Genomic DNA, 23,814 nt, shown 5'->3' with positions numbered 1-23,814 from the left:
GTTTCAAGGAAATAATAGTTAAACTACGTTTACTTACACTTCTCTCCACTCATCATCTTCAGATCTTATATATCCTCTAATTTAGCTCACAAATATCAATATTGAACTCTCTCTAAAGCCACGGAGATAATCAACTTTAAATCCGTTGTCATGATCAAGATCAGAATTCAAATAATTAGTTGTGCGCATGTAAGAAATTGTTTGAATCTTAATTTCGACTTTCTAAATTACTTAAAAATTTGTGAAATTTCATTTTTAACTATATTATATATATACACTATCATGTAAAATAAAATATAGTTATAACTTATCCATATACCGAAAATACTAAAAATATATATAGATAATTATCAAAAACAATTATTACTATAATATATATAGAGTGATTATAACACATCTTTTTTTTGTAACACCAGTGGATTCTTTTTCTATTTTCGGCACCTGAATAGATATAATCCTAAATTTTTTTTTATATGACGGTGTACATTATAGCTATCAAGAACATCCTACAAATTTTCAAGAAATTCCGAATAAATTATGGTACCGAAAACAGGGTCTAAACTGTCTGTTGCACGCGAACTTGTTTTTTTGTGAACGCGTGTAAAATTTGACAGTTTAAACATTATTTTTAGCTTCATATACTATTCAGAATTTCTTGAAAATTTACAGAATATTCTAAATACTTACAATATACACCATCATATAAAAAAAGTTTGAATTATATCTATCCAGGTGCTAAAAATAGAAAAAAGAATTTACTGGTGTTGCAAAAAAAAGTGATGCGTTGTAGTCGTTCCCATATATATATATATATATTTAAATATAAATTATAAATACTACTGCATATAAATATATAAATTCTTCATTTTTTTACATTTATAAATTTTTAACTTATATATATTTTATAATTTAAAATTTGAAGTCAACCTTCATCAGTAAATAATGGTAATAGGTCCACAGAAGTCAATTCAAGGACGGAAAGATAATAATGATAATAATAATGGCAGTAGTTGGTTATAGATAAGGTGGGGGTCCTATAACCTTAATTATTGATTTAAGTGGTGTAGCTTCTTCTTCATCATCCACAAAATTTCCCAGAAATTCTCACAACATTACCAAGCTTGGTAGATATATATACCACTTAGTACTTACTCTTGATTCAGTTAAAGATCGATCCTTATAGTATTGCTCATTTTGCTTTTTTTGTGAGAGTTTGTCTTAATATCATCACTAATACTATGGCACCAAAGAATAAGTACAATATTTTCATAAGCTTTAGAGGTGAGGACACCCGTTACAATTTCACTAGTCATCTCCACAAAGCATTGTCCCAAAAGAGTTTACAAGTTTACATGGATCAGAGGCTGGAGAGAGGTGATGAAATTTGTTTTTCTCTCTTGAAAGCAATTGAGGACTCAATGCTTTCTGTCATCATTTTCTCGGAAAATTATGCATCTTCGAGGTGGTGTTTGGATGAATTGGTTCATATTCTAAGGTGTAAAGAAAGAGATGGACAGATTGTTGTACCTATATTTTATCATGTGAGTCCGTGCGATGTCAGAAAACAATCAGGGAGTTTTGGAGTTGCATTTGGTGAACTTAAAGAACGCTTTAAGAGAAACTTTGATACACAATGGATAGGTAAAATGGAAGGTATTAAGGATTACACCCTTTCTCATGCATATATCTTTTGCTACCTTTTTTCCATGCATTCTTTCTTAACTTCTGATAAGCTCCATGGTTATTAATATATATATATATATATACATTGTTTTCGATCTCCTTTTATTAATATTCCTAATTAGTTGCTTAGGTAGTTTGAACGGTTGTATATCTCTAATTCATTTTTTTTTCTTCGAGAAAACGCTAGTTTGGTCTCCGTGTTTCTTCCGAATATTTCTCTATCGGTTCTTATGGATTAAAATAGTATTCTAGATTTGATTATGGACAAACATAATTTTTATTTCTTAGTTCCTTGACAATTTTCTCCACTTAAACTCTTCGCATCGTCAACGACTCACTAATTGATCTTATAATTGAAAATAATTTGACTCAATCTTAGAATTAATCTGGTCTAAGATATTATTTTGTATTTAACAAAAGAAGGCATAGATCTTTTTTTTTTATTACATTAGATGTCCGAATGATTATTATTAATATTTTTTATTTGCTTTTATCTTAAAAAAACTGTGCATGTGACTAATCTAATTAATTTTAATATTGAATATATCCATAATTTTATTTTAATGGAACCTTCAATGGTGCACTTAAAGATTGTTTTAGGAGTGAGCCTGATAGATTGACTCAATGGAGGAATGCTTTAATATCTGCAGCTAATCTTTCTGGCTGGGATGCACCCACAACAAGGTACATTTTTTTTTATTTGTTTATCTTACTTATTATAAAGATCAAAATGTTATAACAATTTTCCCAGTTTTCTGTTTATAAAATAGAGCAATTAATAATAAAATTTCCTCAAAAATCCAAAGCCAATAGTTTAACTAAGTACTACAAAAGCATCATAAAGTAGTAGACTCCAGTTAAAAGTCATTACTGTATCTAGAATGCTCTAGAGTTCTAGAATGTTCTAGAATATACTAGGAAGAACATAAAACATTCTAGAAAGTTCTTGAAAAAACTCAGAACTAATTAGACAATATATAGAGAGTTCTAAAATCATTTAACAAAATGTAGCAAAGTGTGTTTAAAAAAGTTCCCCAAAAGTGTGAGTCGAAGTGAAAACTGTATAAATGTGTCTAAAAAAAATGAGAAAAATTATTAAGTAAGTGCTCTAAAACAAAGTGTGTAAGTGTTTAGAGTGTGTTGTGATAAAATATTGTATTCAAGTCTTGATGTAATTACTTTTGCAATAATAAAGTAATTACGTTTTCACGTGTTTTGGTGTTCGACAGACCCTTAGTTGATGTTCAACTTGTGATTTCTAAGGAAGAAACTTATTTATTCAAATCCTTGATAATATTCTTTAATTCGTTATTATGTATAATTAACACAAAGTTTTAATCATATATATATATATTATGTAAACATTTTAAAAATGCAAGAGAAACATTGAGATTGATTCTCTCACCTAGCTAGCATAATAATATGAGGTAGATTATATATATGTAGTGGTCTAATTCAATCTTATTTGTTTTTGGTTATACTATTCTAGGTGTGATGAGTCTGAATTAATTGAGAAAATCGTCAATGACATTTTGAAGAAATTGAATCAAGTGACATCAAGTACAAATGTTTTGAATGGTCTAGTTGGAATGGAGAGATGAATTGAATATATTGAATCATTGTTTCTCACCAATAAGTCATCATTAGATGCTCAGATTGTAGGAATTTTGGGGATTGGTGGCATGGGCAAGACAACTCTAGCACATGTCTTATTTACTCGAATTTACAATAAGTTTGAAGGTCATTGCTTTCTTGAAAATATTAGGGAAGAATGGCAAAACCCTAATAGGCTCAATTTGAAGAAAAAACTTTATGCTGAGTTATTGAAGGAAGACAATAATCAAGATATGGTAGTTGACCTGTTTGTGAAGGATAGACTTTGTCGTAAAAAGGTACTTGTTGTTCTTGACGATCTAGATGATGTAGAGCAATTTGAGTACTTAGTTGGAGATCGTGATTGGTTAAGCCATGGAAGTAGAGTAATTGTCACAACTAGAGATAAGCAATTGCTTAAGAATATTGGGATTGATTGGATCTACATGGCAGAGCAACTAGATGATGATGAGGCTCTTCAACTCTTTAGTTTGAATGCATTCAAAAGAGATTCTCCACCAGAGAAATATATGGAGTTGTCAAAAAAAGTAACGAATTATGCTGCAGGCATGCCTTTGGCTCTTAAAGTTTTAGGTTCCCATTTGTATTCGAAGAGCGAAGAAGAGTGGAATAGTGCATTGAAAAAGCTTAAAAAGTTTCCCAACAAAAAGATTCAAAATATACTGAAGATAAGCTATGATGGTTTGGACGATAAACAACAAGATACATTTCTTGATGTTGCATGCTTTTTCAAAGGCATGGAGAAGGATTTTGTGGGAAGAATTTTGGATGATGATGGTATGTTTGCGGATGTGATCAGAGATCTCATTGACAGATGTCTCATAGTTGTTACATCTTTTGAGAGACTATGGATGCATGATTTGATACAAGAAATGGGAAGGGAAATTGTTCGTAAAGAATGCGTTAAAGATCCTGGAATGTGTAGCAGACTATGGATTACTGAAGATATATGTCATATGTTAAGGAAGAACAAAGTGAGTCCTAACTAGTACTGTATATACTAATAAATTGAAATTATCATTATAATGTAAAAATAATATGAGAAGTTTTCTTTCTTAATTTTCAGGGGAGCGAAAAAATTGAAGGAATATTCCTCAACATGTCTGAGATTAGAGAGAGTCATATCAAATTGGAGCCTAACGTCTTTAAAGAAATGTCCAAGCTAAGGCTACTTCAAATATGTGGAATATCAAGAGAAATGGAGCAATGCAAACTTCAACTTCCTCAAGGTCTTGACACACTTCCGGATTCTCTTAGATATCTTCATTGGCTTCACTATCCTTTAAATTCTTTGCCGTCAACTTTTGTGCCACAATATCTCGTTGAACTCGACATGCCATCAAGCAAGTTGGAACAACTTCCTAACGAATTTGAGGTATGTATGCTTTGGGGATTTCACTTTAAACACATTTGTAAAGAGTACATTAAGTTATACTTGCCTTTTTCTTTTGTTACAGCTTCTTGAAAACTTAAAAGTTGTCAATCTTAGTTCTTCAAAGAATCTAATCCAAATCCCAGATATCTCTCGAGCTAATAATTTGAAGAGTCTATGCTTGAAAGATTGTGAGAGTTTGGTTGAAGTTCCTTCACTCAGATTTGAACAAGCTCTTGATCACAAGTGTTTTACAAAAGAAAATTTTGTAGGACAAATACTATACACCGGCTATGGTATTGAAGACAATTATGTGAGGCCGGGAGAAAATGATCATAAACCATCTTGGTGGGAATCCTATGAAGCCATTGACTACTTTCTTAATCTCAGTGGTTGCTCTAATCTTAAAGTTCTTTCTGAGATGTCGGGGAGTATTAAATACATTTGTCTGCGTTCCACAGCCATAGAAGACCTACACTCTTCAATTTGGTCTCTTGTTAATCTTTCTCTTCTGGACCTTAGCAATTGTAAATGCCTTAAGAATCTTCCAAGTGGAATTGGTCAGTTAGAGTCCCTAAATCATCTCTATTTAGATGGTTGCTCATCTTTCAAAAGCTTTCCAGAGCATCTTCCGAAGAACATTAGAACATTAGACTTTAGTGGAACAAAGATAAAACAAGTGCCTTCATCAGCCTTTGAAAATCTAACTAGTCTTGAGGATCTATGTCTAAAGAACTGCATAGAGCTTGAAACCCTCCCAACGAGCATTTGTAAGTTGAGCTCTCTTGTGAGTCTCAACCTATGTGATTGCTCAAAGTTTAAAAGCTTCCCGGAAATCTTAGAGCCAATGGCAAGTTTGAAAAAACTTTATCTAGATGGAACAGGAATCACAAAGTTACACTTGTCAATCGAAAATATTACTGGGCTTCAATGGCTGATTTTAAGGGAGTGCAAGAATCTAGAGTTTATTCCAAACAACATCTACAATATGAGCCATCTTAAAGTGTTATGCCTTTCTAGATGCTCAAAACTTGTTGCTTTGCCTGCTGTGACGAACGATTTCCAATTTAAGATTGAAGTGGATCTTAGCTATAACAACATAGCTAATGTCCCTAGTTGGAACCTTGGTTTATCTTCCTTACCACTGATGGAATACGAACCATGTGGATCAATGATTGATAGAAGACCAGTGAGTATTGAACGACTTTCTAATATGATTTTATATTTGTTAGAAACTTGTGACAATAACCAAACTTTCACATCACCTGATTTTGATGTCACGTCATGTCGATGCTTCATCTCATCTCGTAGAAAAAGCCCATACCAGTATTGTGGTTGCTCAAGATGGAATGTTGTCAAATATAAAAATCTGGTGATACATTTTTGGGTTTCTCTTTTCAAACAAGCAGCTTATTTTGGCCTAAAACCAAAGGTATGCATGTGTCTTTCTAGATTCAGTATATATAGATTAAAATATAACTTGTGTTATTTCACAAATGATATAATAATAATAATTATTATTATTACAATTTTTTCTGTTGCAGAAAAACTTTTTCCCCAGAATGAATTTATGTTGTCCAGGAAATGAACTTCCGGAAATTTTTTTGGATCAGTCTGAAGGATCTTCAATTGATGTTAATCTTTCTCCAATTTCCTATAATTCCAACTTCATAGGTTTTGTCTTTTGCGTTGTCATTGAATTTCAGCACTACTGTTTTGATATAAACCTTCTGAATTTTCAATGTGAATACCATTTCAAAACCAAAAATGGGGAAAGCAACAAACGTAATTGGAGTCTTCATCTACCAGAGAACACTAGCAGATTTTCAAAAATAGGAATTCTCAATTCAGATCACATGTTTATGGGGTTTATTAACGAGGAGTACGATGAGAATTTTGGTGCAAATCCGATATTTCAGGTGTCGTTTAAGTTTCACCTTGAACAACATGATTGGGAAGAACTTGTTAACATTGGCAAGTGCAAAGTGAAAAAGTGTGGAATTCAAGTGTTAGATTTTGAAGATTTAATTGATGTGTTAAATCTTAAAGATGCAAAGGCAACTACATGTGGAAGTGAAAGTGAGACCATGGACTTTCCTCATCTCCCACCAAATCCCAGTTATCCTGATAGAAAGAACTCCCAAATCCATCCCGACCAGGAGCCTTCCTCCCTGGTATGGCAAACATGGCAACTTTAACCTCTTGAATGGAGAAAGGTTTCCGAAGGATTCGAAAGTGTTCCTCGGAAAGTAATGGACCAGCAGCCACCACTGAATGAAAAACCTTTCTTTTTTTGCTCATTAAAGTCCCTAATAAGTGCTGATAATAGCTCAGAAAAGCTTGTTGAATATCCCCTGGTTTATCCATCCAAATACCACTCTCAGTCCGGATCAAGTGGAAGCATGCCTATTAAGATCTTTCTCCAATTTAATCAGCCTAATCGTAACGAAGATGCACCGTATATGTATCGATACCTCACAATGTTTGAATCTCAATGTCGTCCTCTTAGTAAGTGAATTCCCGTGCCCCCCTCGATGAAAATACTCGGAATAAAGCTGAGTTGTTCATATTGGATAATTATCCAGAAACTGAAGTGTATTTAGAGTAAGTACATAATTAATATTCATTTTATTCTTTGTTCAATCTACTCTTTAATTAACAATATTGACATTGTTAATTAATTAACAGGGGACACCTAACTGAGGTGCAACAAAGAGATATGGCTGCCAATCATAAATTGATACATAAGAAAGAGTTTCGTTCATTGTTTCATAAGAAGGTAACTTGTACTTAGCAAATTGCATACTACAAATTACATTCTCATTCTAATATATTTCTTTATTATTAGATATATTACTTACACCAGCTTGGGTCATTAGAGCATGTTGATGAATTACTAACTTTAGCATCTGGGTCAGATCTATTGGCTTACTCCTACCAAGCATGTATAGTGAACGGAGTTCGATTTGTTTCATACAATCGAGATCATAATCGAATTACACAAAATAGTGGAGTGTGTGTTGCTGGAACAGAAGGTTTTAACTATTACGGGCAACTTGAAGAAATACTCCAGCTGTCTTTTACTGGTTCTTATTCGGTGGTATTATTTCGATGTAAATGGTTCAATACAAATCTGAAAAGAAAAAAAAAAAAACCATCACTGTAAATAATATTACTAGTATCAATGTTAGCGGTGAATGGTATAAAGATGAACCGTTCATACTAGCTAGTCAAGCAAGACAAGTATTCTACATCGATGATCTTGTTAGAGGACAAGATTGGAAAGTTGTCCAAGAAGTGAATCATCGGCAAGTTTGAGACTTTCCAGATGCTTCAGATATGATTGCTAATGTTGATATTGTACATGACACCAACTCATCGAATTTTGTTTTGACTGTTGATCTCGGAGAGTTGGTTGTTCAGCAATCTGATGTACCAGGGACTCAAGTCAACACGACCCATCGACCTTCTTTAGTTGTTTAAGAAGATGATGGATTTATTTATGACAATGAAGATGATATGGCAGACAGTGTAGAAGAAGCAGAAGATGAGGATGAATTAATTGTCGACCTTAGTGATGATAATACTGATGATGTGTGCCCGATAGATGTTGATGTAATTAGTGAGGATAGTGACTATTCAACTTAGTTTTGTATCTAGTGTTCAATGTATTATACATATTGAGAAAAAAAAGTTCGCTTCCAAATAGCATGTTTCAAATTACCTAATCAATTGAAATAATACTCAATAAATTAATTATAAATAATAATTAAATATTAAAATAGATAGGTTAAATTACTGTCGTGTTAGTAGATGTCAGCAGATGTGGCTAGAGCTCACGGTGGAGACGCTGGCGGTGATCCTCCACCGGATCCTACTAGGATCCCAACTACATGCGAGTCAGGTAATTTTTTTGTTATTTTATTTACTCACATATGTTTATCATGTATATACTAATATTCTATGTATTATTAATAAAAAAAAATACAGAAATCCCAACTAAGAAAAAGGGTCGTGGCGTAGCTATTGGAAAAGATCTAGAGGCGAGGCGGCGTAAAAATGGAAAACCACTGGAAGTAGCGTTTTGCCCACGAACGTACAAGATTGTTGGGGGCGAGCACGCTGCTTTTGTCCGCCTTGTGGGAACCCAAATTAAAACGAAAGTTCCCGGACATTACAGTTCATGGGAATTAGTGCCTAAACAATACAAGGATCAGGTCCTTGGCATAATTCAGGTAAAAATAGTATTAAATATATTTTTTAAAAATTTATCTTTAATATAGTACATATATTATTAATATGTTTAATTTTCAATTTAGTACTATTATCAAATAGCGGGTCGCGAGGATTTCTTAAAGTGTTTAGATGGTATCGATCGAGAGACGAAAGACCGATACCGTAATAGGAAAACACTAAGACACGAACACTTTGAGAAACACTACAATGGACCGGAGGATTGAGATAAGGTTCTAAACAACCCAACCAATGATGTTAACAAGGAGGAGTGGAAGCAGATCTGTCAGTTATTTACAAGTCCACAATTTATTGCGCGCTCCATAAAGAATAAGGAAAATCAGAAGAAACAAAAGTATTCTACAACGCAGGGTACAAAATCGCTAGCAGCTGTCCATTTTGAAAAAGTAAGTAAAAGATAAAATATTATCAAAATTATGTTCTTTTAAATTATATGTTCTCTAACATTTGGGTTATATTTTTTAGACGAACTCGGACCTCATTGAGTCATGGAAGGATTATCATTGGAAGAAAGCAACAAATGATTTCGTGAACGATGATGCTCGCCAAGATTATGTAAGTTTGAATTATATTTTTTAATATTAATAGAGTTATATTTAATGTTAGTGTCTAACATTTTTTGAAAACAGGAAAAACTGAAGGCTCATTTTGAGTTACAAACTCAGCAAACATCCACTGATGCTTCTAATAATGATAGTCCGTCAACAGTTGATCAGGTGGAGGTGCTACAAAAAGTATTAGGCCAAAGGCATGGACATGTGCGAGGAGTGGGCCGCAAATTGAAGGGGTCGGGGTCGGGGTCGGGGTCGGGGTCGGGGTCGGGGTCGGGGTCGGGGTCGGGGTCGGGGTCGAGGTCGAGGTCGGGGTCAGGTTCAGGGTCATCATCTACCCAACGCTCTCACTTCAGCGAGTCTCAAGTTCCTCCTCATCATTCAAGAGAATATATAGAAAAGTTGGAGAATAATCTACAAAAATTGACTGATCAAGTTAATTTCTTAACTCAATATTTTGTACCTTCATTTCGTCCACCAAACATTCAGATGCCGCCTGTGCCTGATAGTGACAATATTTCTAGGGCTTCGTCTTCTCAACCTCCAGCTCCAACTCATCCTTCTATGTACGGGGCAGCGCCGTCTCAACATATGGTACCTCCATATATGTACGGAGCAACACCTTATCCGTGTCCGATTCCACCGTCCTCCCAACCATCGTATCCCTACATGTATGAAGCTGGATCGTCCACATTACCTCCCCAATATCCTTGGCTGATGCCGCCACTGCAACAATCACAACCACAGCCACCGCAACAACCACAACAAGAAGACAATAGGGAGGAGGACGAGGTAGCTGATTTAGGAGACTAGGTTTATTTTATTATTAATTATTGTTAAATTTTATGAACAATATGAATATTTGCTATGTTAATGTATTATGAATATGTAAAATTATTATTTTAATAAACTAATTTGAATATTTAATATAATATTTTTATTTTTAATATATTTGTTTTCAATTATTTAAATTTTAAATAATAATTTCGATAAATAATTAATTAAAATTGTATTTAATTAATTAATTTTATAATTTTTTTTTATATATAAAATAGTATTAGGGGCGACATTATCGCCCCTGATAATATGCCACGTATAAACATTTGGGGTGCCATAGTATAGTATTAGGCGTGACACGTCGCCCCTAATAATTAAGTATTAGGGGCGACTCATGGAGTATCAAGGGCGACATATCGACAAAAAAATTTCAAATTTTTGAGGCGACATTTCAAGTTTTAGGGGGGACTGTGTCGCCACTGATATTTGAATATCAGGGGCGACCCTTCAAGTCGCCCCTAATGTACCATTCAGGGACATTTTTCCACGGGCAACTAATCAGGGGCGACTTTTCGGGTTATTAGGGGCGACCCTAAAACTCATTTTTGTTGTAGTGTACTTGTTTTCCTTGCCCTCAAAACATTGACCATAAAATGAATAGAACTCCTTACTACTATTGCGATTTACAAACCCAGTTTAGCCATCAAATCAAGCCAGAAAAATAAACTTCCAAAGTACAAAATGCAGCTAATTCTTACTAACCAAAATCATGTTTAAGCTTTTGTGTCAAACTTGATATTCTTGATTGGATTTTAGATAATTTAGTACTGGATTCATCGTATTCCTTGCTTATACGAGCAACATCTGAGGAAGTGAACATATATATAATTACTTTTGATACACTTATTTCCAAAATACAAAAACAACAAAACTAAAAGTTTTTGGCTTCTACCTGACTAATTCATTGGAGTCTGGAATAAACTAACAACTAGAAGAACGCTCTGCACCTTTTGTTGTATTGTCTCCAACCAAGAAGGATTACTTGTTGTTTTTACATCTAAATTGAAATTTTGTATTTTAATGTAACCAACTTTATATTTAATTAAATTAATTAATTAAATACAAAATAAAAGGTTGGTATTGGAATAGATATTCTGTAGCTACAGATAGAGATTCTGTAACTACAGAAATACACAACAGAAGGATAAAACAGAAAAATAAAAAACACAAAGTTTTTTTACGTGGTTCCAATATCCTTTTGGATATTACTAGTCCACATGGTTATGTCCAGAGATAAGATTCATTTACAAAGTTTCTCAAAAATACAAAGTATTTGACTTAAGCAAAGACTCGACTCCCTTCAATTTTATGCCGCAAGCTTGGTGTATTTTCCACTTGATGAATGAACCTTGCTGAAACTTCAGGAACTCGAACTCTCTTCGATTTTCTTGAAGAGTGTTTGCTTCCTCCCAAGGCAAGACTAGGATGAACCTTCTCCCAAAGGTTTGTTTTGTTCTTCTCTTTGTTGAATTGTTTCAATACATAGAACACATACAAAGACACAAAATAAAATAGGTATAGTCGAACCACTAACCTCTACAAAATAAACACTCTTTTTCTAAAGAAGTAAAATAAGTTTAAGAATAGACAAAAGACTTAACCTAGACAAGGCTGCTATGGTAAGTATTTATACACAAATATACTCACATAAGACATTTTTTACTAGGTTTGAACACACATAACTCACTAGGAAATGTTTCCTTAAATAATCAATCAATTACATTGAATCATTTGAGATCTGAGGAAACAGACAGACTGTCAATACATCAACATTTATTATTTGATTCGTATGTTAAAATCTAAATATATTGTCAAACATTCTAAAAATATAATAGATTGATATAATCACCTCTTTATAGAATCAGAACATAAATGTGAATAGAATAAAAATGAAATAATCTTCTATTTAATGTCGAGATTACAAAAAATAAATCAAAAAACATTTTGTCAAATATAATTTGTCAAAAATAGAATTTACATAAATTATAGTTAAATAGATAATAGTAAACAAGAAGTGGCATTAAGCCTAAACATGGTTAAAGTAATTAAATGAAATACAATTACACATAGAATATTTACTGAAAACAAACAGTTGAATACATGACAAATCAAAATCAATATCTGAGTCGTACTTGTATGAAGACCTAGAATCTTTAGGATCCTCCTCTCTAATATCATCGTATACCCAATCCTCTATATTGTTGTTATCATACTTATGGTGTTCGTCATCAGTTTCTGAAGCATAGTTGTAACACCCTGATTCCCCAAGACGGTACTTAGGGAGTCTGTTTAAAAATAATAAACAATAAATATTTTAAGATACTAAAAGAAAATATTTATTTAAAATTTAAATAGACAATGAGATCTCATTATTATTTAAATTTTACTATATGTGTATCATCTTGTCTGTGACTTCTATTCAATTTTTGTCTGTGTTATAATATTCTCTGTTCATGAATTTAACTACTTTATCAAATCTTGCATTTTTTTTGGAGCAAAAAAGTAAACACCTAAATCACATATTTCCCGTTGATCTCTTGATCTGTAGGCTGTTTCATAGCTCTAATATTTTTTATTTGAAGGTATAGCTAGGGGTGCATCCCTGAAAAATTAAGGTATTTTCATCACTGAAAAATTAATACATATACTTACTGTAATAACACTAATATTAAAATGAAAATAATTAATTTCCAGATAGAATTGTTAATAACACTAATTGGGTGCTGCCCAAATTTTTTACTCAGGCATCAAAGTGGCAAAACGTACTATATAAGTATTTATGTCACAAATTTGAAAAAATTTCTGCTAATCAAGTGCTATTACGTGTACCTTTCGACACACTTAACATCCTAAAAATCAACATCTCCACCAAAAAATAATGATAGATATTTTTGCACCAAATTTTTTACTTAAACATTTATATTATACTTTATATATGTGTTGTAAAAATGCCAACAAAAAAACATATAATACATACATTACATAAGAAGACAAAAAATGAAAAAGGACAAAAGGACAAAAGAAGAAAAGAAGAAAAGAGAAAAAAAAAAAAGTCAAAGCCACAAAGTAGTGTAACTTTGTCATATTGATTCTTCTATATATTATAGTCCATCATGGCACATTACTTCTGACATAATTAATAGGAATTTATTAGGAGCACATGTAGTTGTGTCATATATATATATATATATATATATTAATGTGATACACACAAAATGAGACATAGAATATAGTCTAGCGAACTTAAGCTCTGAAATGAATGTGACTTTCTACACCAAATTAAATGTAAGATATCAATTAAGGAACAAGCTATAAAGTCAGCATAATGAAAGAAAAGTATTTGCAAAATATGTATATCTTCATGTTAGAAATTAATAAAAAAAATGATTTAAAATACTTAAAATATATTTTTTCCATCAATTTAAAATATAAGTTTTTTCTAAGAGAGTGAAGGAAAACTATAAGTTTGATAATGTGGGGGCCATATGGCTCCTTATTTATACCACTGTTCACACGTCACACACATTATTTATACCTAACAAATAATAAATAAATATTTATTTATATTTGTATATATATATAATATAATATTAGAGATCCATGGAGTGATCAAAGTTAACATCTTTCGTATACGATCGAGAATGAGATTACTTTCTCAATCCTTTTACCAAATCATTATAATACAAATATATAAATAATTATATAAATTAATGATACAAATGCAGTTGAAAATATCCACACATGCATACAATATATTTAGTATTATAATATATACACAATAAACATATCAGAAAAGACTTTACTTAAAGTGTGATGTTTGGTTGGGAGTAATATAATAAAATAAAATTGAATGGAAATGAATCAATTTTCATTCAATTCCTTAGTTGTATTTTAGAATATTTAAATGTTATTCCAATAAAATGGTTTTTCCATCGTTCTGGTGGAATCACTATTCCATTTGAAAGCAGAAGGAAACATAATTCCAATACAATATTGAAAAAAAATTATATTAATTTTTGTTCCATTCTTATTTATTTTCTTATTCTCATTCTCATTCCTATTTCTCAATTTTCATTCCATTCAACCAAACGACACCTTATCAGGTCAGAAATAATAAGATTAAAAAATTGGAATAAATAGTGGTTCCCATAGACACTACAAAAAACTTGATTTTTAGTCACAAAAAAATTTGTGACTAAAATTTTTAGTCACTAAAAAATATTATCACCACGTTATCACTAAAAAGTCTGTGGCTAAAATTTTTAGTCACACTAAAAATATCGTTGTGACTAAAAGTTACTTTTAGTGACAACAATTATTTGTAACTAATAGTCATCACAATTAGTGACAACTTTCTTTAAGCCACAACACATTTATTTTTAGTGATAATTAATTATCACTAATATTTCTTTAGTGACAACAAAAAGGTATCACTGATACTTCTTTAGTGATAATTTGTTGTTGTCACTAATAGTCTTTTAATCACAAAAAAAAAATCATGAATATATTTAATTAAAATGAATAAAAAGATAAAAATATGACGAATCAATGCAATTTTTTACACAACTAGAGAAAAAACCTGGATATAATAGCAAGTAGCCACATTTATTAGCATCAAGAAAGTTAAGCATATTGTTATACCACTAATATCTAAAGTATTACAGTCAAATCAAGTATGAGACCAGCTGAAAAAAGCTAGAAACAAGCTGAGAAAAGCTAACCAACAAGCTGAAGGTTCAATCACAGATAATGTATTTTATTGGGAACCAAAAAAAGATTAAAATCCACAAACATCAAAGCCCATTAATAAAAAGAAAATCAGAATCCATTGGATTAGTCATCCTTCTCTTGAGCTTCCTCTCATCTTTATCACCCTTCTTCTTTACCTGCAACATCTTAGTATTGTTATACTTAGAGACAAAATAGTTCATATTACATTTTGCCTAAAAATTATTTTGAACTTACCACCACTTTAGCACAAGTCCTCAATATCAGTCTCAAAAGACTTTGGTGAGTGACTGTGCGATTGCGATGATGAACAATTCATTTGTCTCATAACTTTTTCAAACATCATTTGCATCGCCTCACACTTGGCTTCATAATATGCAGTTACTTCACTCAATCTTTCTTTCATTTATGATTTTCATCTCTTCTTTCATTCTCTCCATTTCTTCATTTCTTCTTTCTTGGCTGCCTTTCGATTTGAACCAAATCGTTCTAAACGGGCAAGTTTTTTTGATCCTAAAACTTGTGAGAAAATCTTATCTTCATTTATTGAGGTGGATCCGTCCTTTGAGAGTTTACTAGTAATCTCATCATCATATTTTTCCTGAAAGGGATTAAATAAAACATAATTTTATCAATCATGTGTTGTCATACAAGATAAATATCAAATAATTATAATATTCATACCATGATATTTTCTGAAGTGGAATCAACCCAAGATCCATCCTTTTTCTTGTGGGTTATAACAAAAAATTCTCTAGCAGAAAGTTCTTTACCTTTCACTTTTTCCTGTTATCACAATTATAACTTTATATGAATATATATATATACTAATCAATTTTATGCCATTTCATATCCTGAATTTTAATGCCAACAAAAATGTAAGCAACAAATACTCCAACAACTATTTGGCAAGGTATGATACAAAATATGTCATTTGTATTTCGAACCACCATCTATCTAGATCGATTGATCAAGGCAAATAATAAAGTCATTAGTAGTTGGCTTGGCTATATATATATATATAAATACATATAATTGGATGCTGCCAAGAAGGAAGGGAACGCCAAACCTGATGCTCGATATCTAATAATGTTCCTTCATTGAGGCTTTTCACCACTCCTACTACACATTAATATGTTTTCTTTCACTTCTGTCTCTTACATCCCATTATTGGTCTATGCCATATATCACACACACACATATATGCATACATCTTAATCATCATCATCACCCCTTTTGGATAAATTCACCAATTTTTTTATTTATATATTTTTACACATATATATAATAAGAAATGAGAAGGCAAAGACAAGAAGGAAAAAATTGATGAAAGCTCAATTAAAGATATGATCTAGTTGCTAAAGATTTTTATTGATTTATGTAAAGTACAATGGAAGATTTAGGAAGCTTAGGAAAGAAACAATTATTAGTTAGAAAAGAATAATAGAAAATGCGTAGAAAGAAAGAGGTTGATATGCTAGCTCACTAAAATCAATTGACACTAACAGATTGCTAACAATTAATTCTCACCAAGACCAACTGACACTAACAAATTAATTCTATAACTAACAATCCTGACTGTCAACTAACTTATGTACTAAAAGCCCCCCTCAAGCTATGCTTGGAGTATTATAAGTGTAGCTTGTGATGCAAAAACTTGAATAGGAAGTATACATGCTGAACATGAATACCTATTTCGAGTAACAAGAAATGCAACAGAGGTAAGGCATGATACTTGAATTGAGTGTTGGACCTATAGCAACAAAGCATTAATTATTTTCTTAAACATGAACTATTTGAATCCATGTTTTGTCTTTTTTTTTTATCTTCTTTGGTACCTTTTCCACAAGCTACCCTTTTCCACGCAGAGCTAATATGCTGCATGTATGTTACAGAGAAATTTCCTATAACTTCCATTATAACATTATACCATTACCTGGCCTCTAACAAAAACAGTGATCTCCAACCATTTAAACAATTTCCGCAATGTTCCACAGCTTGTTGCTTGCATCAATATCTCTCAATCAGCAGAAGCCATCTTTTGAAGAGTAATTAGGTTCCTCTGCTACATGGTTTGATTGAGCTTTTTCTATACACATCCTTGATCAGTCATGGCTTGAGCAACAGTCAGAAAAGCCGAGATGACACCTCTGTGAGCCAAAGCCCTGTGATGTTGTTCGCGAGTTAGAGAAAAAATAAGAGTCCGAGAGCAACATAGTGTGTGCATAGTGTGAATTATTGACATGGCTGCTTTTATGCAATGTCATATGGAGATTGAACTTGCAGCATAACTGCTTTATGCAAGGTGAGACTGGTGAAAGGAAAAATAAGAAAAAAGTAGCACACAGGTTTTGATGGGTCCTTGTCTGTATTTTAGTCGAAAATGATGTCTTAGAAAAGAAAAGACATACATCTGACATAACAGAAGATAGTGTCTAAGAAAAAATACTTACTCAGGGCTCTCTTTCTGATATCCAAAATCAGTTGCTGCTTTGAGTGCTCTCTGGTAAGTCTGTTTCATTGCTTCCTGGAGATTGCCAAACAAATGGGATCAGAAATCATAAAACATATAAACCAGTTCAAGTTCAAATCTGACAGACACACTCCAAGGATGATTTTTGCTGTGTAATCATGTTTAGTTGAAAAGCTTCATAGCTTGTCAATAGAATATCACCTGCAACTTAGATTCAAAGCCCTCAGGTGACCAGTTCATTAAATTGCACTCGTGGTTTAACTCAAGTTCTCCAGCAACAACCTGCAGCCAAGTAGACAGCATATCTTTAACACTCAGAAAATAATGAGCAAAACCGAAAGCCATGTAGATGAGGATGAGTATCACTACATCCCTACTATGTTAGCTATTCCAAACACTTTCAGGTTAATCACACAGCGACAGTTTTGAGATAATAGTCTAGATCAGACATCCCACTGAGAAATTTGATCCACGTGTCACAAAAACAGAGATACAAACACAAAAACATATATCAGTGAATTGCTAAACATCACATACAATAACTGGTATAGATATAGAAAAACAGTAATAGAGAACTGGTATCCTACAATAACTCAATAGTGTAAACTCTTGACAATTAAGAGTTTGAAAATCAAATTACGAACCCTAATTTGAACATCTAAACAAAAATATATTGAAGGCGAGACAAAAAATTTGGTTATAAGAGAAAACAAACCTTTAGAAGCAGCTGAAATAGGCCAAGTGAAGATGATCTTAGAAGAAACTTCGGTCCTTGTTCGTAATCCTTGTGAAAGCCTCTGGTGATGGGAAAGCACAAAAGATAGAAGACAAAAATCTGTGTTGTAACTGAGAAAGAAGAGAGATTTGATCAGAAAGAGATTTGATCAGCAATGAATTCAGTCAGCAAGAAGATTTTGAGAGCCAGTAAAATCGAACATGGAGGTGAGAGAGAGCGAAGGAGAGAGAGAGAGCGAGAAGGAGAGAAAAAGCTAAAGTGTATTATGTGTTTACTGTTTTAATTAATAATTTAGAAATAATTTTTTATTTTATTTTTGGATATTTTAGTCACAGATAAAGTTATAGTTGTGACTAAAAATCAATTATTGGTCACAACAAAGTATGGTTATAACTAAATATAAATTAGTGACATATTTAATTGATTAACGTTTATTAGTTGTCACTAAATGTACTATTAGTCTCAATAGTTTATTGTGGCCTTCTTAAATTTATAAAATAAAAAAATTAAATATTGTCACAAAAAATTTGTTGTCACTAAAATATTTTTTGCCACAAATTATGACTAAAAAATACATTTAGTCACATATTATTTTTGTTGTCACTAAATGGCTGTAACTAAAAGTTAAGTTTTTTGTAGTGAGAGCATGATTAATAATTGGTTGTTTCAAGATTGAGCTTAAAAAGAGTAGCTTACAAAGTTCAATCCACTTAATAAATATGAGATAAATAGTTTGTGAGTGTATTATGATTACTAGTCAAGATATTTAATTTAAAAGAGTGATTATATCAATAAAATTATAGAGAGTTAGTCAATCTTTGTGTACTTATATACTTAATTATCAATGTAGTCTATGTAACTTGTTTCATGATTATTGGATTATATATTTATTGTTAAAGATTTGAAATGACATGCAACAAATCTTATAGAAAAATTGAAATTGACATTCAACAACCTATATTGAAGGTTTCGACAAATCTTATTACAATTGTAATTGAAGTACACTTAAAAGAACTTATCCAATTGTTTGCTAAAAGCTATGTAAAATTTGGCATATGTTAAAAGTTGATTCAAATTTTGATCAAAATTTAGTATGATTAAAATTTGAATCACAATAAATATTCATTTTTTTATTTACATTTTTGCCATTGCTTATTATTTTATTATTATTATTGGTGTCTTATTTATTATTAGCATTAAATGTAAACTGTGTTGTACACTTCTACATCTATGTGCATTGTAGCACAATGCTAAAAGATAATTTTTTTTTAAAATATGGCTTTTATATATACCATCAATGTGCAAAAATACAAGAATTATATTTTTCTTAATTTGTATGAGAAAATTTCTTAAAGAAAAAAATTAAAGTATGAGAAATACAATTAGTAACTAATTAAAATATGAAAATGTTACAATTTTTTATCAAGTTATATTTTCTTTGATTTTGAATGTAATTTTATTTTATTTTTATTTTTTTCCTTCATTTTTTGATTATTTTTCAGTTATTTTTTGTTTTTTTTCTTCCACTTTTTCCTTTTTCTTTTTTTTTTCCTACCAATTTTTTCCTTCATCCTTTTTTTCTTTCCATTCTTCTTATTCTTATTCTTCTTCTTCTTTTCATTTTTATTCATTTATCTATATTTTTTCTTTCATTTGTATTGTTTTATTTTTTTTTCTTAATATTTTTTCAGTTTTTTTTTTCCTTCAGTTTTTTTTTTCATTTTTGTATTTATTATTTTCTCCTTTCATTTTTTTCTTTTTTCACACATATGAGCTGTTTTTTCTTCCTTTTTTTCTTCTTCCATTTTTTTTTTCATTTTTTCTACCAGTTTTCATTCTTATTTGTTTTCTTTTCATTTTTCCATTATTTTTCTTCTTCTTCTTTTCATTTTTATTTATTTATCTGTCTTTTTCCTTCATCATTTCATTTGTTTCTTTTTCATTTTTGTACATATTATTTTCTCATTCTATTTTTTTTTTAATTTTTTTCGCACATATATTTTAACATTACATAATTATTTTATGATATTTTTATTTATTATCTTTTATTATTGTAATTTTTTTTATAACATTTTCTACTATATGTAAAAAATTCAAATCAATTTTTTCAGCATTTTCTTTTTCCTATAACACTTATAGAAATACCAAAATTTGGAAAGAAAACGTGAATGGGTAACTAGTTACCTTCACGTTCTCTGTGTGTATATTTTTTAGGGCAACTGGTTACATTCACGTTCTAGTGTGTGTATATTTATGAGTCTTTATGGTAACTGGTTACCTGTGTTACTAAAATCATATTTACTTTTTCTTCCTTTTTTAATGAAGTGTTCTTCCTCTTTTTCCTTCAAATTTGATGTTTCTTTTCATATTTAATACGAGTAACTCGTCATCCCTCTTATGGTAACTGGTTACCCCTCTTATGGTAGAAAGTTACTTTTCTCAGGATAACTGGTTACCCTCCTAGTACATAATTGTCAAAGATCAATTAAGTAACTGGTTACCTTACATATGATTTGAAAAAAAGAAACATACAATCTAAAAAAGCAGGAAACAAATGTATATAATAAATAAATATACACACTGGTTACTCGATAGGTTCGATTACCTTCTTCTTTCCTTTCCCCGAGGGGGCAGGGGGCATTTCAGCTCGAAGGGTGCCAGATGGTTCCCTGATTGTCACCCCAGTCGGTCTCCTTCGAGGAGGTGACGCTGGTGGGTGCTGCTCGAGAACCTCCTCGCCTGTGGCACTCCTTGTTGTGGATTCCCTTACGTTCTGGTGAGGAGCCAGAAGCCCTACAATTCGTAGGTTTTCCTCGTTCACCAGATGCTTGATGCTCTTCTCCGCGTCAGACATACTGGCTAGGAGAACTCACCGAAGCTTTGCCTCTGGAGTTGGTGCTGGTCACAACCATGGACCTGAGAAGAGCTAAAAGTCTAAGGACAATGTGCAGAAAATTGAAGAAAAATGAACAACCAGTAGTACAAAGAATTTACCTCCTTGTGTGAAGGCCAGGTTGTTCGCAACCATGTCTGGGGTCAAAAAGTACTCCTGGGGGTACTTCCCCACGTTCGATATATAGGTGGTGTCAGTCAGAAAAGTGCGACCCGTTTCCTGATGACAGAAATGGAAAAACCCCGTGTTGTCCTGATTGGGGTTGGACTTAAGGTCTAACAGATAGTTGACCTCATGGGGCGTGGGGATGGGCCATTTCCTGAGGCTGTAAAGGATATAGAGTGTAGCAAGCATTCTATATCCATTGGGGGTTATTTGAAAAGGGGCGACCCCAAAGTAATTGGCCACCCCCTGAAAGAAAGAATGGAGAGACAGGGTCACTCCTACCTCAATGTGGAACCTCGACCAAGCGCTGAAGGCACCTCCAAGCAAGTTCGTCCTTTGGTCTTGAGTAGGTTAGACTAACTCCACCCCAGAAAGTCCATACCTTTTGATGTAATTTCCAATCATTCTGATCGATACCCGACTAGCAGGGGCTACATACCATTCAACGTTTGGTTGAACAGCATTTCGAGGCTGGGCTCAGGTTTGAATGATGGGCTCGGAGATATTTCTTTCCCGGCCGCTGGTCGAGGGAGTCCCAGCCTGAGAATCAGGCTGAGTTGAAGGGTGAGAGGTTTTCTTTTTCTAGGCCGTAGACTTGACTCTACCCATGATTGGAGGATTTGGCGGGAGTCTATTGGGTGAGGCTTGAGAAAAGGGAACTTTTTGTATCAGTTGCGATGGTTGCTCCTCGTCTTTGAGTAATTGGGCGAGCAGGTCGTCGTCGATAGGCCTTTCACCTCCCCACGGATCTTGCATCAAAAGCTGCGAACAGAGAAAGGGGGAGGTGAGAACGTAAGGCCTAGAAAGTAGTCGAGGGTTAGAATAATGTTGCTCGCGTATAAAAGTTAAGTTTTTATACGACCAACATCATTCTAACAAAAACTCTAAATTTTATACAAGCAGTTTGAAAAACAGATTGAAAAGTGGAAGTAAAAAGTTTTTCAGAAAAAAACTTTTTCAACTAAAAAAAGGGCGGGAAAAACCAAGTTTTTCAACTAGCCTAAAAATCGATTTTTTACTTCGATTTTACGCCCTAAATCTACAATCTCGACTACCAAACTGGCTCCTAACTCCTACAGAACAATACTACACTACCCCCATCAAGCATCTGTCAATATACAATTAATCCCCATACAGTTCCAGGCAAGAACACGAAAATGTTCGAAAATAAAAACATGCATGAAGCAGTTTCGTATGGCAACACAAAAGACAAGAAGTTCGTGAAACTTACTCAGATGAAGATTGAAGGTTGACTACGAAAGATTTGAGCGTCCGAACGTAAATGCTTGAAAATTTATGGGATCTAGAAGGCAAGAGTTCTTCAATGTTCTTCAAGAAGGCAAAAGTAAGTAAAAGGTAAAAATGAAATCTTGGGGGTTACTTATAGTGACCGAGGTATGATAAAAATGGGTAATCATGAATTACTTTTTTTAAGGCATGTGGAATTGTAATAGCCGTCAGATGGGTTACTTGGAAGCCGAAAATGTATGATTGGACGTGATTGATCACCTTTTTCATAAATATTTAACTTTTTATTCTTTTTAATTAATTAGATTTTAGAACATATTTTTTTAAAATATTTAATAAATTTAAAAACTAGCATGCATGTGAATCAATTTAATGGGTTTCTTTAATCAATCACACTAATAAAAATTCTGATATGTATTCTACAGCTATAGCACAATAGACCAAACTCATCAGTTCATCTCTATAATTAAATTTACAAAGCCAAACAGGACCTGTGTTCTAATGCACTTATTTTTTATTATTATTCTCACTAGTATCATATTCTTAATTGTTTTGCAAATAAATAATAAACTTAGGGAAATAACTAAGGAGTTGAAAGGAATACTTTTATGCTTGTTGGTTGTATAGTGTAGTATTGTTGGTGCATCTTAACATTATTCTAACATATAGTTCTAAACCCTGAAATGACAGAAATATTTTCAATATCTAACAATTTGGAAAACAAAAATTAAAATAAAAAAATAATAGTTATTCATATAAACTGTTAGTCAATAGTCAATAGTCATCACAAAAAATAATATATAACTAGTAAAATAATGGTGATGACCAATAATATGACTTTCGTGGAAGATCAGCTCAACTCCCAATAATTTAATACATGAATTATGTTGCTTTCTATAAGGGAAAATCTATTTACTACATGAATGAAGATAAATTATATTGAGTAGATAGAAAAATAATAGTCAATAGTCAGCACAAAAAATAATATATAACTGGTAAAATAATGATGATGGCCAATAATATGACTTTCGTGGAAGATCAGCTCAACTCCCAATAATTTACTACATGGATGAAGATGAATTATATTGATGTTATAAATTATAATATCGATTCCTAGGGTATAATAAATTGAAAAAGGTCGCAGTGTTACGCGTTTTCTGAGAAAAGGTCCACTAGTAATTTTCTAAGAAACGATAACAGTGTTTTGACTATATATTTCTCTTATCTGAGCAAAAATCAACTCCTTTTGTACATACATTA

At 32.2% G+C, this 23,814-nt stretch overlaps 5 protein-coding genes and 1 long non-coding RNA gene across 6 annotated transcripts in view; 5 read left to right on the top strand and 1 right to left on the bottom strand.

Moving 5' to 3' along the window:
* LOC133781436 (disease resistance protein RPV1-like) overlaps positions 1-23,426 on the top strand; it is a 94,179-nt gene extending 70,753 nt beyond the window's left edge. Inside the window, exon 3 of the transcript XR_009870113.1 lies at positions 23,409-23,426. The gene's annotated coding sequence lies outside the window, so the exon portion shown is untranslated. The remainder of the gene's footprint in view (positions 1-23,408) is intronic.
* Positions 1,125-3,465, top strand: LOC133781435 (disease resistance protein RPV1-like). Its single transcript, XM_062220413.1, has 3 exons — positions 1,125-1,653; positions 2,274-2,367; positions 3,173-3,465. The coding sequence occupies exons 1-3, from the start codon at positions 1,239-1,241 to the stop codon at positions 3,282-3,284; spliced, it is 621 nt and encodes a 206-aa protein (XP_062076397.1). The 5' UTR covers positions 1,125-1,238; the 3' UTR covers positions 3,285-3,465.
* On the top strand, positions 1,239-10,287 carry LOC133783651 (disease resistance protein RUN1-like). Its single transcript, XM_062223297.1, has 14 exons — positions 1,239-1,653; positions 2,274-2,367; positions 3,173-3,233; positions 3,321-4,271; positions 4,364-4,672; positions 4,755-6,101; positions 6,214-6,843; positions 6,976-7,127; positions 7,358-7,448; positions 8,483-8,573; positions 8,660-8,904; positions 9,389-9,478; positions 9,964-10,068; positions 10,222-10,287. Exons 1-14 carry the CDS (start codon positions 1,239-1,241, stop codon positions 10,285-10,287), a joined length of 4,647 nt encoding a protein of 1,548 aa, XP_062079281.1.
* On the top strand, positions 3,366-6,882 carry LOC133781431 (disease resistance protein RUN1-like). The gene is made up of 4 exons (XM_062220403.1): positions 3,366-4,271; positions 4,364-4,672; positions 4,755-6,101; positions 6,214-6,882. Exons 1-4 carry the CDS (start codon positions 3,366-3,368, stop codon positions 6,865-6,867), a joined length of 3,216 nt encoding a protein of 1,071 aa, XP_062076387.1. The 3' UTR covers positions 6,868-6,882.
* On the top strand, positions 8,379-9,478 carry LOC133781437 (uncharacterized). Its single transcript, XM_062220416.1, has 4 exons — positions 8,379-8,573; positions 8,660-8,904; positions 8,989-9,309; positions 9,389-9,478. Exons 1-3 carry the CDS (start codon positions 8,483-8,485, stop codon positions 9,127-9,129), a joined length of 477 nt encoding a protein of 158 aa, XP_062076400.1. The 5' UTR covers positions 8,379-8,482; the 3' UTR covers positions 9,130-9,309; positions 9,389-9,478.
* On the bottom strand, positions 16,889-17,795 carry LOC133781439 (uncharacterized). The gene is made up of 3 exons (XR_009870114.1): positions 17,714-17,795; positions 17,493-17,566; positions 16,889-17,204 (listed from the first exon to the last, which is right to left on the bottom strand). It is a non-coding gene; the product is annotated as an uncharacterized LOC133781439 (long non-coding RNA).
* Positions 23,427-23,814: the final 388 nt, after the last annotated feature.

Source organism: Humulus lupulus, chromosome 6, assembly GCF_963169125.1.
Source record: "Humulus lupulus chromosome 6, drHumLupu1.1, whole genome shotgun sequence".
Classification (NCBI taxonomy): domain Eukaryota; kingdom Viridiplantae; phylum Streptophyta; class Magnoliopsida; order Rosales; family Cannabaceae; genus Humulus; species Humulus lupulus.
The sequence above is the reverse complement of the archived record's forward strand: the minus strand, read 5'-3'. Positions and strand labels throughout refer to the sequence as shown.